The sequence below is a fragment of the Glycine max genome, chromosome 2 (genome assembly GCF_000004515.6).
Source record: "Glycine max cultivar Williams 82 chromosome 2, Glycine_max_v4.0, whole genome shotgun sequence".
Taxonomy (NCBI): domain Eukaryota; kingdom Viridiplantae; phylum Streptophyta; class Magnoliopsida; order Fabales; family Fabaceae; genus Glycine; species Glycine max.
The window spans coordinates 893156-907783 of record NC_016089.4 but is presented as its reverse complement, the minus strand read 5'-3'; the positions used below and the strand labels follow the sequence as shown (position 1 = coordinate 907783).

Sequence of the window (14628 nt, the reverse complement as noted above, 5' to 3'; positions counted from 1 at the left end):
AAGTCTGAAATAAACTTAAAAAGTTTTCAAAGTAAACCAAAATTGAGATGGTATAAACCAACAAAGTTATCAACGTATATTCGCACCTTAGTAGGTAGTAACCCTACTCCTTTCCGTTCTCCTACCAACCCCCCCACCAACATTGAGCATTAGAGTCCGCAAGTTACACCATAACATTGAATAATATGGGAATATGAAAAACAACAAATCCTTGAAAGCAAGATAACCATCCAAAGTAAAATTTCTCATAATTAAGGAGAGGCCGGAGCAGACAAACAAGCTTTAAAAACATCCCCTCCCGGATTACATCGTACTAGTGTTCAAGTATACTACTTGAGTATACAACGGTCCTTCTAATTAATATTAATACTTAATGCAATCTGTTAAAATTTTGAAGATGAGGAAACCAATTAAATCAAGTTGAAGCTTCTTCTCAAACAGCTTTCTTAAGGCAACAAGAAATATATCAAATTGGAAGGTGGGGTTTTTCTTTTTCTTCTTCAGGTGAGGGGGACAAATTAACAGAACAAAGGACACGGGGTGGGAGAAACTATTAACAACTTGGAACAGACTACATACATTTCTACAGGCGGAGTAGATAATATTTACACGAGGCAACACTATGACGCAAACAAGGCACACTGCTTTCTTGCATGAGATGGAATCAGTTTCACCAGCATCTCTGGAGGCACTCCTTTAAGCTCTGTGTCAGAACACCGGCAACATCAGCATTACACAAGCAATTAAATAAAAGGATACAAGAACATAATATTCATCAGAGAATTAGTTCTTACCATTGGCTCTGAAGTTAAAGAGTGGGGGAAGGTAACGCCCATTTGGTAGGCGAGTATTTGGATCACGCAGTTCATCAAAGAATGGGTGAGCCAAGGCCTCCAGCTGCATAGCACCAGGAACAAACAATATAGCTTAATATAATTTTCAATTGGAAATAATTATAACAATATTATTTATAAAAATTCAGTCAGGAAAGAGAACTTTCCAGGTCTTGCCCCAGTATTACATTTGCATTAGATGCATATTATGCAGGCATGTCAAGAAAGAGAAGAAAAAATTTTGAGGTAAAAATTATTGATAAAATCACATGCATTTTGTAATAACACAAACTATGAAAGTACAGCATTTGCATATAATACAAAGATTATACCATGAACAGCAGACATAAAATGATCATGAACATGACAGTTTAATGTATTCAACAACAAGATTTCAAGTGTCTTTAAAGCTTCCATGTATCTTAATACAACTATATACTCACAGCTGTGCATCGAAGATTTGGAGAGTATTGCAGTAGCCTTGAGACGAGATCCACAGCCTCAGGAGGTAAACGCTTGTGAAATATCTGATAATGAAGGTTCATATATATGAATATCACAATGAAATATCACATAAATGGACAGGCAAATATAACATTACAATACCTTATGCCATGGATGAGCTTTAATTTGTGGAAATTTGAACTCGGTGTAATTAGGATTCATACACTTGATTTCTTCCCTTGTCGGGGTTCCTAAAACCTGCATGTGAATCCCAAATCTCTTTACAAGTACTCAAAGATAACACGGCACTGAATGAGGCAAAAGGGAAAAATAAAACAAGGGGACTATTATTATGGATGTCTACAAACTAGTTACAAGAAAATGCAATCACAATAAACTCATGTGCAGATCATTCAATGCAAGGACACAAAACAGCCATGAAATGCCTGGATTTTACAGAGCAAACTATAAATCTTTAGAATTTATCTTACCTTGATAATTTCAACAAGCTGATCTACTCCACTCTCACCAGGGAATAGAGGCTAACAACAACAGAAATTCATTATTAATTCTTGCACAGATGTGAATTCTAAATAGCAGAATCAAACATACTTAAAAGCAAGATACCTGGCCAAGCAATAGTTCACCAAGTACACAACCGGCTGACCAGATATCAATGGCCGTGGTGTACTCAGTTGCACCAAATATAAGCTCAGGTGCTCTATAGTACCTAGAACAGATATAAGATATGTTTGGTTCGCCTTTGACCTGTCAAATAAGTGCAAAATTTATTCATGGTAACACATCAGAATTCAGATAGAAAGTTAAAAACAGATAATAAAAATGCCAGGTTGAGAATAAACATACCAAGACTTTTGCACTCCCAAAGTCACAAATCTTTAGCTGGTGAGTGTGAGGATTGACCTGTCATCAGGAAATATCCAAAAGAGATTCATCATATATGAAAGTATATTAGTTTTACAAAAGGGGAAAATACATACAGAAGCAAACTAGTAGTGTTTGGATAACACATGAAATCAATTCTACCCCACAAAATCATGGTGATATCATGAAAAATAGAAAAAGTAAAAGCAACTATTTGTTTTTTCAGCTTCACCATGAAAAGTTAATTGATTTCTCTTGCCCTGAAGCTGTTCCAAACACACTATAGCTCTACCTCATACGCTGATTTAAGATGCAAAATGCAGATCATTACAGAAAGCTAGAGAAACTAAAGGAACAAGCTTTCATGTGAACGTACCAGTAAATTTTGAGGTTTTATGTCCCTGTGAGACACTCCAATGCAGTTGTGAATATAAGCTAGTGCTCTACATATCTAAAAAATAAGAAATAGAAGAAATGAGAAACAACAAAGTGATATAGACAATTGCCTTAATAGTAAAACTTACAAGAAAGAAAAAAAATTAATTTTAATATATTACATAGAAATATACCTGGTAAAAATAGAGTTTCACGTATATCAAAGGCATTCTTTGATTCATTTTGTTGTAATGCCTGATAACTCGGTGGACAGTCTCAGGAACATACTCAAGTACCAAATTAAGATAAAGCTCGTCTTTTTCAGTTGTTGAAAAGAAGCAATGCTTCAAAGTTACAACATTGGGGTGATCCAGAAGACGCATGGTTTGCAATTCCCGGTTCTTGTACCTCTTGTCTTGAAGAACCTTCTTTATAGCCACAGTTTCCCCTGTCTCCAAGCACTTTGCCTACATAATAAAGGCAAAAGACAAAGTAAACATCAATATACTGCAAAGCATCACTACCATACAATTAAAAGATGCACACTAAATAATATACAAGGGGCTAACCTGGAAAACTACACCAAATGATCCATTTCCAACAACTCGCTCAGCCATGTAGCTTATTGTCTGCAATCATGAAAATGTTGCATCGCAATAACCATGCATAAGTAACCATGCAAATGCAAACAGACAAATTGATTGTCCAGGTAACAAATATAAGATATCACAAACAGACCTGCTTTGGCTGGCCATTTTTACCACCAATGGTAGTAACAATTATATGTCCTGTTTCAGTCCCATTTCCATCTACCACAGTTGCTTCCATTTCCTGCATTTTGTTTTAACAGGTTACTACATAAGTATACTACATATTTATCAGGAAGTTGCTCAAATGGGTGAAGGCGTGATGCAAAGTGAAAGGCAAACAGACCAAGATAAAATAGACATTTTAACTTTACCCTTTCATCCCTAATTTTCATGCCATTCATCTCATCAGGCAACCTTTCAACAGCAACAGAACTTGCATTCACATCTCTTACCCCAGAAGCAGGTGCTACACCCGCCGATGCCATAACCTCAAAGCAAAGATCAGGAAGATTTTGTTGCAGCTTCGATTCAACTAAAATAACAGATACCACAGACCGTTGTCTAGAAGGAAACAGATCTCTAAACAGCAACTTGGTATCAAAATCTGCATGTAGAATTAAGGATTCATCCCCAAAGATGAATATTGTTAGTTCATTACCATGAAGCCAGATTAAAAAACTACCATCATTAGTTCATTACCATTCATCACTTGTCAGAAATTGCAAAGCAATAAAATAAAAATAACATAAAAACTGCAAACAATTGTTTTTTTTCCTCGTTTAAGGAGAGGAATTATCCAAGACTAAATAGTAAATACAAATACAATGTGTTTTCTTTAATGATTTTAGTACCAAGCACAGAAGAAGACCAAAACAACCAAGTACGGTACCTAATCAATTTCTAGCGTGTGGTATGTGGCAACCGGCGTGAAAGTAGAACAGCAATGCAATGCAATGCAGAGGTAGTTGTCAGAGAAACATGATGGAAACAAAACAAATCGGAATCCAATGATAATATGCAAAGCTTAGAATTTCTCAGCGTAGAAATTTTTTGTGCAATGATTACAACCTAATTATTAAATAAGCAGCCAAAAGAACCAGAGGATGTAGATGCCATGTGCAGATCAAACATGAGCTGAATTAGGTCACAGAAAGAGAACATGGAGCAATTATGAAAATAATCGTAAAAAGGAGAGTAAATAATAAGAGACACTCACGGATCCTGATTCAGTGAGAACTGTGGGAAGAGAACAACAGATCTAGGACGTGGATTCGGAGAGAAGACAAGAGAGAAAGGAATAAGAGAGCGAGAACGAAGAGAGAGGAAGAAGAAATGAAAATAATCGACAAATGCAAATCATTGACGATGTTTTTGTCTAGTGGTGTCTGGTTCTTATCTCACAGTCGACACCACACAAGCTTCTCTCTCTCTCTCCTTCTTTTTTTTTTTTTTTTCCTTTCCTTTCTTTCTCTCTCTCTTCTCTTTTGACCGTTCAACAAAAATTACTGTTCTATTTTCTTTGTTGGAAAATTATCCACCAAAGCATTAATTAATGTGGATAAAGTATTAATTTGTTTGAAAAAATCTAAATGTCAAATTTGCTTGTCCGTCAAAAACAATAGCATTAAATATAAGACAAATAAAGAGATCAAATGATAATAATAAATAAAAAAGTTTAATCTGACGACGACGTCAAGCTACTCCACTTTGACATTATTCATTAGCATTATTTTAAAGGCCAGTTTTAATTTATGACCATCTAATACCCAAACTTTACGGTTAAATTAAATACTGTCATGTGCAAATCATTTATTATATGTGTAATGAGTCGAAGACTTAGGTATGACTTGTTCGCCTTTAAGTCGTAGAAAATCAACTTAATATTAATGGTCTAACCCTGATTTTTTCAACCATTTTGATACAAACTGTGTCAAGTTTTGTATCCATTTTTTTTATTTTTTGAATATCGTTTTGTACTCTTGTTAGTTACAAAAAAACAGTCATAAAAAACATGGAGAGAAAATTGTTAAAGTGTTCTCTTTTGTGTACATATTAGTATCATTCATTTTTAGTCGGATGCAAAAAAAAAAGTCTTTTATTTTTACGAGATCACCTTTAATTAAATGTTAACCTATTCAATAATTGTAAATTCATAATTTTATTCAATAAAAATTTAAATAATAAGTTTTGTTTCTCCCTTTGACATCGTGTCTCTGTCTCATTTTAGAAAATTCTCACATTTCACAAGTCGGTTATTTTCAGGCATCGAAGGCTCCTAAATCTAATTAGTTTCCAATGAAAACTTACTTTTCTGAATAAATAAAGGGTGTTTTGGTTTGACCAAGTTGCACCACATTTTGGTTACCCAAGGCAGCTCCAATTGTGCAAAGACTAATCAGATTCAAGGCTTTATCATCAAATCAATTTTAAACGTTGGTCATAGTTCAAGGCTCCATGCGATTGGACACCTTGCTTGTTTGATCTTTTACTTTTTCTCTTTGCATTATGTCTTTCATTCCTTGACCCTATAAATAGTTTGTTATATCTTTCACTGTGTTGACAAGATGAAAAATAACTTAGGTTCTATGGATTTCGAGCTTTATATAACATTGTCATTTATAATCGTAGACCAACTCCGGATTTGTACATTATAATATGCTTCAATAATTGGTTCATATATATAATGGAATTTCATTTATTTATTTAACATAATTGAAGTAACCAAGGTACCATGCCCCATGGCTTCTACAAGTTAGGGGACAAAGCTAATTATCAAATTAATCATTGGTTGATGGGAATGGTATATATTGCTCCTACCCCGAGGATTTGGATAAGCATGCTTCAACAGTGAAATTATTATTTTTATCATATGAGACACAACTATTTGTAGAGGTGGGAAACATATTCTTTTACCCCATTCATGCTCGTCCTTTAAATCTCCAATGCTAAAAGTATTGACAAACTTGGGCACTTGGCCCACTTGTTTTCGCGGATGATGACTATCTCCAATGACTTTGCTAACACAGTTTCACTACGAGGCATGCAAGCCAAAAACATTGAATAACAGTTCAATGTGTGGACATTTGTAGTTTGCGGCTTTGTTTAGTGGTAATTCACTTTGATCATTTGGACGCATCAAGCAGTGTGGTAGAAGCTAAAGAGTTATGGTTATTTCTTTTGAGTTCAGTATTTTATGAAAGAAATTGTGGCTAGTTTAGAGATTAATTTTTTGATATCAAGTTGTATCTTTCATGGCTGAACTTGGGAGAAATTTGTGAGTTATCACTGCAATAGCTTATTTAAAAGGTTTGGCCCATGTCAACTTAGTTATAGCTAGCATTATGTGTGCGCGCGTGTGTAGCTTATGTGGATGACCCAACATTGATTTCTGCTATACTCATTTTGGGCCATAAGAACTTTTTAAAATTCTAAAGAGGGGCATCACCCCTTTGGGTCATAAACACACAGCAATATTCATTCGAGCGGAACCACTATTTCCACTACCAATATTGTTATTGGTATTATCAATCCTTAGGAAATTCCTCTTTTGCTCAATCACCAAATTCCTCACCATTTCCCTTCCTCTCAGACTTCTCAATCCCCCACCCTCGTCCACCACCACAACGGTACGACCCCACCTATATACACCATCATGTGTGCTGCCCTATCTTCCACCGTCATGGCTTGAGGGTCACAGATCTGGCTCCCTTCACGATTCCATCGGCTACATCTATGCCTCGTCTCCCTCCGCGTGCCGGCTAGATCTATGCCTCATAGCCATTGTTGTTTTGCATTGGTTTCTTATTTTGTGTGTGTGTGAATATGGGACAAAGGAGAGGGAGCATATGAGGTGAAGGGAGGAGGAGCAAGGAGAGGGGAAATTTAGGAAAGGAGCGGGATGAACGAAAATATGATTTCATTGATAACATTGTATATATGAATTGTGTTTTTGATGTTTTATTTTTGCATCCCCCATTATGTAACAAAAATATAAACGAAAACATATTTTTATTTTTTTTCACCTCTCATATATGAAATAGAAACACAATTTCATTGTATTTCTATCCAAGGGGTAATTTTGAGATAAAACAAAATTACACCCACATGGATAATGTCTATAACAATTGTGATAGTATTAATAACAATCCCCTCATTGGTATCCCCTCATTGGTATATCACATGTCTCTTCTTCTAACATATGTTATTGCCAAAAAAAATGAGCACAAAAAAAGAAGAACGGTATAATCCCTAGAAAAAGGAAAGAAACATTTATGAAAATAATTAAAAATAAACTTATAAAGATTTTGTCAAAAAGAAATTTATAAGATAACTTTTAATATATTTATAAAGTATTTTTATTTTATTTAAATAAGCTTACGTGACAATTTATGAAAACAGATTATAATTCATATGAAAATAATTTATTTTCTATTATAAAAACAATTTATACATAACTAATATTATATAATAAACACAATTTAGCCTTGATAGTTGTTTATTCAAATGCACTCAAATAATTTAAGTTAAAAGTTGATCGATTATATTCTTTATACATATACCTAACAATGTATTTAAACTTTTTTCTATAGCACTCATCACTAATTTAGAAAACAATTAAATGAGCACTTCCTTTGCCACCTGTTATGAAAAATACTTTAAGAGAATAAAGATAACCATACTGACCAATTGCTAGCCACCACCTAAAATTGTTCGAAGATATTTGGGAAAGCAGGAATATTACCCACTTGAGTTCTCTGTCTCTCTTACATGACCCACTGCACCTCAATCCTTTCCCGTTCCTGATGTGTAGAACAATTCATGCATATATCTTACTAGTATTTATTTATATGAAAAAGGAAACAACAAAGATGTGAGAGGGAATGTAAGAGAAAACTATTATGGACCACCAACAAGTAAATGAATTGATATAGGTGGTGTTTAATTTTAAAATTAATTCATATAGTCGATTATTGTATTCCTTTTAATTTGAATATATAAATGTGTTGAGTTTGAGGGTTACGTTTCGCCTGAGATAAACTACAAACACAAATAATCAGCAAAACACTAAGAATGACACCCAAGAAGGGATAAAAAAGTGTTCCCTAAAAAAAAATGGATTTGTTAAGTTCAAGACCTTGTATTCTGCTAGTTTTATTTGGATTTTTAAAACATAATATTAGTGAGTGTAAATTGTGTGTTTGGCGACTCTCGATGAAACTTGTGTTAGCCACTTTGCTGCGAAAATAATCGAATAAATTAAAGAGCCTCTATTAACCATAAAATAATAATAACAACAACAGTGATAATAAGGAGTCTTTGATTCTCGCTGGTTATTGTAATATGAAATTATTACTTTCAGATATTCAGCTTTTCAAAGGTTATCCTTAGGCTATCTTTGAGTGCATTTTTTTTTTCCGTGTCTCATGCATGGGATCATCAAAATGATGGGAGTGGGTTCATGAGATGATTGCATTTTTTTTTTTTAACTCAAGGTATCTTTCAGTTTAGAGTTAAGAATTAAAATTTCAAAAATACTAATATTCATTTTAAAGATTAATCTTTTTCAACATATTCTATTATATACACCAACATGGGAATAAATTTTTTGACTATGTATTTAAGGGACAGTTATTTACGTCACACCATATTCATCATGATATGATTGTATTGTCATATGATTGGTGTAATCAATTTTATTATCTGCTTACTAAAAGTTTATTATTTTCAAATAATTATGAAGTGATATTTTAAAGCATAAATATTTTAATATCAAGTAATTTAATATTAATTTTACTTAAAATCTAACTAAAAGACCGAGGGTACAAGTACATAAAAACTATTAATACATTATTTTTTTGTTGAGTTTTTTGTGAGTGTGTTTTAATTCATTAGTTCAAATATATCAGATAACTCTTTTATGTGCACTCTGTGCCCGATAAAACTGTTGCACATAATATACCCAATTTACAACTTCATACTTAATAAATTCTAAGCCAAATCTTAGCCGTTCAGAATAGCATTTTTAAATTACTTTAAAATTTCTCGAAGTTGAGGGCACTAGGCACTAAAATCTTATTAATTTAATCAACCAATTAAAAGCATAAACAAGTATCTATAAACATAAGATTGTGGGTTAGCAAGTTGGGTCACCAAACCTACTTTTTCCAAATACTATTTTTTTTACAAAAACTTTTTTTCTAATGAAATTGGGTGTAGCATCATGAATTCTTGATTCATTTGCTTTGATTTCTTGCCAATTACCATACCACAACTTTCTATAATGAATGGTGGCAGACAGGTAACTAGCTCGTGGCTTGAAAGGAACCATTGTCTTCCTAATTGAGGAAAGGATATAATTATTGAGCTTCCTCATATTGATGTGGATGTGGCATGCTGTCAAGCTAAGATCACTGCAAACACCTTTTTTTTTTTTTATCTGCATTTGGTATAGCAATTTTAAGACTTTATGGGATGTACTACCATGCCCAACGCTAATTACCCAGCTATCCTACTACCAGATTTTCAGGACAAAAATGACAATCTCATGCAGGTTTATGAAAACCAGCGGGCCATCAATGTGATTGAAATACTGGATTAACGGATTAAAGTTTAACTGGTGAATCATTGATCCAATTCATTCCATATATATTAAAATATTAATTATATATAACATATCTAATAAAATATGATAAATGTATATTTTTATTTTCCAAAATTAAATTTATTGTCACGATCCTATAAATATTATATGATAATGTATTACTTTAAATTATTTTATGGGTATTATTATTAAATAATTAAAGAGACTCTCATTTTCTAGAATTAAATATAAAATTTATTAGATGATAATAAATAAATTTAGTAAAGATATATAAAAACACATAAATATTATTATATGTGAACGACATGATAATAATTAATTATTATATATTATTTTTCAATATAAAAGAATATTATAAACACATATTATATGTCATTTAATAATAAATTATTAATAATTTAACATTTTATAGAAATCGAAGGAAAAAAAAAAAAAAACTTTCCAATTGGATCAAATCGGACCAACACAGGCTGAATCACCAAGTTTCATCAAAGCTAGATCAAATTGATTCGGTTACATTTCTTGTCTTACACCTTAACCCAATCATCCAATTTTAATTACTATGATCTCGTGGTAGGACAAAAAGTAAAAAGCGGTGGAAAGTGGAAATAGCTGTTTTGATTCAACACGCTTTAATTTCTCAACTGTTATAGTAGTAACTAGTAAAAAGACAAAGATAAATTGTATTACTACATAAATTTTGTGGAAAAAAATTATACAACAAAACAGAGAAAAAAAACACAAAACATAAGTGTTGATATCAACTTAGAATTTTTTAAGTAATAGAAGCATCACTTTGAGGTTAGTCAAATTTTGATTTGTCGAAAGTTCGTGATATTTGAAGTTTGGAATTGATTAAAGTCCTAGTGAAAAAATAATGAAAATTCTGAGAAAAATCAATTCGATGTTGAACTTGAGATCAGAAAGTCAATTCTGATGAAAAAAAAAGCGACGAAGTGTTGAAGAAAAGAAATTTAGCGACAAGTTAAGATTTACGAATTCTAAGTCAAAAGATAATTATTAGTAATTATCAATATCACAACTAAAGAATATTATTCTAAAGAACAATTTAAAATATGTTTAATTAGATTTTAACATTCTTAAAAATATTTTTAAGAATTTATAATAATTAACCTAAAACGAAGAATACTCATGAATGCTTTAACCACTTTCTAGAGAGAGTGAAGAATACTCAAAAATAATTTTTTATAACTCATAACAAACACAATAATATTAGATTCTCAAGTTCACACTTACGGAAATATATTTTCAATTCATAAAACAAACGCACTCGTTTGATTTACTTTTCAATCCTTTATACATTTTAAGTCATATAAATAATTAAATTTTACAATTCTTCTTCTACTCCTTGTTTTTTCTTCTTAATCTTGGATTTTCCGCTATATTTAATTTTATCTACTTTCTATTTTATAAATTTTACATTTTAGTTCAATAATTACTTTTGCAAATATTTTTAATTTAATAAGTCAATTTAACAACTTTAAATTAATATATTTCACCTAAAAATTAGTTTTTAAACTTGTACTTAAACTTTGGTAAGAAAAAAACTTTTACTTAACTTTTCATCCAATTTTTCCATAATCAAAATCTAATATATAAACTATAAAGATTATGCTTGAATAAAATTTTCTATAGACTTATTAATATATATATATATATATATATATATATATATTTAACTTATACAAGTTTTTAAAGAAAATAAAATCATTGTAAATTTGTTCTATCTGGGGAATTTATTCATTTATTACTTTTCTGTTAATTAAAAGTCATTTTATTTTCTTATTGTCTCAGAAGAGTGGGCAAAGCCATGATGTCATACATCACCAATGTATGTTGGGGGTGACAAACGCGTCAGCACGTATGAACACAAGAAGACAGTTATATTACTCGGTCGGCGCTACCTGAACTTCCCATCCTACCCCTCAACAACCTGTAACCAACCCATAAAGTCAAACCTGACAGCTTACACCTGCAAGGGCCTTCCCGTCCTTTCACCCACCCAACTCCCCAAACACTTCAAAGGTCACGTGCCCGTGAAGCCAAGCCTCAACGCGTGCGAGCCAAAGGCTCCCGCGGTCCCCGAAACTCCACGTGTCCGTAGCCCCAACGAGTTTACCGGCAGCCGCCAGTTCCCCACCGGAGCCTCTTATATGGCATTTCAACCCCGTCGTGGCAGAAGTTTTTGATCACCAATTCCAACAGAAACCGCGAGAAAATTCCCCAGAAATCTCAACACAGTTAAACATCATCAATCAAATATTTTTGGAAAATACCACAACAGTTTTCAGCTCTGTACAACGTTGGATTTGGATCAGTTTTCGTGAGAGAATATTTGAGCATAGAAACATGGTAGCTGAAGCAGAGGTTGCGTGTCAACAAAACGTGGGTGTGTTGGATGTGAAGCATTTTCCAAATAAGGGAAGCGATGTTCACCAGATCGGAGACGCAGATGCTAATTCGCCTCCGTGTTTTGACCGAGTTCGTGCCACTGAGTCGGTCTCCGCCGAGTTACTCACTTCACAAGAAGTCAGTTTTTTGAAGAAGACCCCTTTTTTTTCATTTTTCTTGTGATTTTGTGTGTTTCTGTTGTTGGATGGCACAGATGGTCATAAGCATGATGGGTTTCTTAATTCTTTCTATTCGCTCGTTCAATCATGTGAATTTCTTGATTTCTCTTTCTGGGATCAACGTCCCTACAAAAAAAGAAAAAAAAAATTAAAACTTTTGGATCATGGGTCAGCGTGTATGTTGAGCTTAGGTGAAGATACCTGAATTCTGTTGATTTTGTTTAGGTTACTTACTTCCTTGTGTTGCTTGTTCAATTTAGAAACACGTGTTTAGTTTAACGGCTTATTTATGATGATCCCAATTGTTTGTTGGAAACAATAAGGGAATCTATCTGTGTTGATTCGAAATTGATTTTCTTGAAGGAGATAGATGTGTGTGTGGGATGGATTTTTTGGTAGTTAGTATCTATAAGGGTAACATTGTTGCTCGTCAACATGTGTTGCAGATCAAATCCTTCTAGGAGGTGTTCCTAATTTTGCAATATTTTCGAAATTGTGAGTGTGTGGTTTGGAGCATCATTGTTTCTATGTGATGAACAAGTTATGCAAAATAGTACATCTAGTCCTTCAATATGCTGATTCTTGTTTTGCTGATTTGCATTTAATTATCATTGTGTAGGATGTTAAGTCTGCAGACAGGATCTCAGATGCTGCTCTTGAATCTGCGGTTCTGCAGTCTATCCCTTGCATCCGTTCTGGTAGTTTTGCTGACATTGGGCCACGGAGATACATGGAAGATGAACATATAAGGATAGATGATTTGTCGTCTCATCTGGGATCACTATACAACTTTCCCCAACCAAGTGCCTTTTATGGGGTAATAAACTTTTCACCTGTCTCTTGATTTTGTTTAGTCATATTGTAAATTTAACTGAGATTTGGCAAATCTCCCAGGTGTTTGATGGTCATGGAGGACCTGAAGCTGCAGCTTATATAAGGAAAAACGTGACAAAGTTCTTCTTTGAGGATGTCAATTTCCCACGGACATCAGAAGTTGATAACGTATTTTTGGAAGAGGTAGAGGATTCCCTCAGAAAGACATTTCTTTTGGCTGATTCAGCTTTGGCCGATGATTGCAGTGTGAATAGTTCATCAGGCACCACGGCCCTTACTGCTTTGATATTTGGAAAGTATGTCCATATTCATACTTCACATTCTTGGTTTTCCTTTATTTGCACACTTTTAGCAGCTTACTAGCTTACATTTATCTACTTTACGCTTGATGTAATATGTGCAGTTTCATTTAATCAAATCCAGTTTCTCGTGCATGATTGGGGTGTTCTTTATCATTAGTTTAAGATTTTTGTTGCTTCTGTATTATAATTCATATTTCTTGAACCCGCAAATACTGGGGCAGATTCTGCACTTTTTAGTCTCTAATGTAAGCATAACTGTTATCTTGTAAGGAGGTATGACTTGCTTTCTATATTTGCTTTGCTGATTTCTAATATACTTCTTTCAGGCTTCTAATGGTGGCCAATGCTGGCGACTGCAGAGCAGTTCTCTGTCGCAAAGGAGAGGCCATTGACATGTCTCAAGATCACAGGCCTATTTATCCATCAGAGAGGAGGCGAGTTGAAGAATTGGGTGGCTACATAGAAGATGGTTATCTCAATGGGGTTTTATCAGTTACTCGAGCACTGGGGGACTGGGACATGAAGTTACCTAAGGGTGCTCCCTCACCTTTGATTGCAGAGCCGGAGTTCCGGCAAGTGGCTCTAACAGATGATGATGAATTCCTCATCATAGGATGCGACGGCATCTGGGATGTGATGTCAAGTCAGCATGCTGTTAGCCTTGTTCGCAAAGGCCTGAGGCGGCATGATGACCCAGAGAAATGTGCCAGGGACCTGGTTATGGAAGCATTACGCCTGAACACATTCGACAATCTCACGGTGATCATTGTATGTTTCTCTTCCCTTGACCACGTGGAGCCAGAGCCATCCCCTCCTCGCCAACGGAAGTTGAGATGCTGTAGCCTCTCTGCAGAGGCTCTTTGTAGCTTGAGGAGCTTGTTGGAAGGCAGTGCTAGCAACTGAATGTATGTACAAACACGGTTCATCAAATAATGTGTTGTTGAGATTATACCACTGTTTTTGGCTGCTTCAGTTTAGACATTGGAAAAAGCAGCCATCATTTTTTTACGTGGTCGGTTGATGTACATATCCCGGGCTGGAGGATGGTGGTGTAAATATGTATTGTCGTTACATTATTATTTTGTACTAAGGTCAATTTTTGCTATGATTGCCACATTCATGTCAAGATTCTTGTGTGTCAATAAATGGAATCTCTTAGTTTCTATTCCATTA

The 14628-nt window shown here is 33.9% G+C and overlaps 2 protein-coding genes across 4 annotated transcripts; one reads left to right on the top strand and one right to left on the bottom strand.

The window, feature by feature from the left end:
* Positions 1-225: 225 nt before the first annotated feature.
* On the bottom strand, positions 226-4579 carry LOC100788046 (glycogen synthase kinase-3 homolog MsK-2). 3 transcript variants are annotated; one of them, XM_003518609.5, is made up of 13 exons: positions 4344-4579; positions 3499-3731; positions 3276-3368; positions 3107-3166; positions 2732-3004; positions 2539-2613; positions 2145-2201; positions 1905-2045; positions 1769-1819; positions 1440-1535; positions 1277-1360; positions 795-897; positions 226-703 (listed from the first exon to the last, which is right to left on the bottom strand). In XM_003518609.5, exons 2-13 carry the CDS (start codon positions 3610-3612, stop codon positions 621-623), a joined length of 1230 nt encoding a protein of 409 aa, XP_003518657.1. In that variant the 5' UTR covers positions 3613-3731; positions 4344-4579; the 3' UTR covers positions 226-620. The 3 variants fall into 3 exon arrangements, with proteins under 3 accessions (XP_003518657.1, XP_014619626.1, XP_014619622.1); XM_014764140.3 differs by having other exon boundaries at positions 4017-4564; XM_014764136.3 differs by lacking the exon at positions 4344-4579 and adding an exon at positions 4196-4326.
* Positions 4580-11916: 7337 nt separating this feature from the next.
* Positions 11917-14625, top strand: LOC100785388 (probable protein phosphatase 2C 49). The gene is made up of 4 exons (XM_003518604.4): positions 11917-12278; positions 12939-13136; positions 13214-13449; positions 13782-14625. Exons 1-4 carry the CDS (start codon positions 12099-12101, stop codon positions 14356-14358), a joined length of 1191 nt encoding a protein of 396 aa, XP_003518652.1. The 5' UTR covers positions 11917-12098; the 3' UTR covers positions 14359-14625.
* The last annotated feature ends 3 nt before the right edge of the window (positions 14626-14628 follow it).

Coding starts and splice junctions, on each gene's coding strand:
- LOC100788046 (XM_003518609.5), bottom strand. CDS start 3,612: ATGGCATCGGCGGGTGTAGCACCTGCTTCTGGGGTAAGAGATGTGAAT. Junction 2,046..2,144: donor TTGGGAGTGCAAAAGTCTTG/GTATGTTTATTC, acceptor CTTATTTGACAG/GTCAAAGGCGAACCAAACAT. Junction 1,820..1,904: donor GTGAACTATTGCTTGGCCAG/GTATCTTGCTTT, acceptor TGTTGTTGTTAG/CCTCTATTCCCTGGTGAGAG.
- LOC100785388 (XM_003518604.4), top strand. CDS start 12,099: ATGGTAGCTGAAGCAGAGGTTGCGTGTCAACAAAACGTGGGTGTGTTG. Junction 13,137..13,213: donor AACCAAGTGCCTTTTATGGG/GTAATAAACTTT, acceptor CAAATCTCCCAG/GTGTTTGATGGTCATGGAGG. Junction 13,450..13,781: donor ACTGCTTTGATATTTGGAAA/GTATGTCCATAT, acceptor TACTTCTTTCAG/GCTTCTAATGGTGGCCAATG.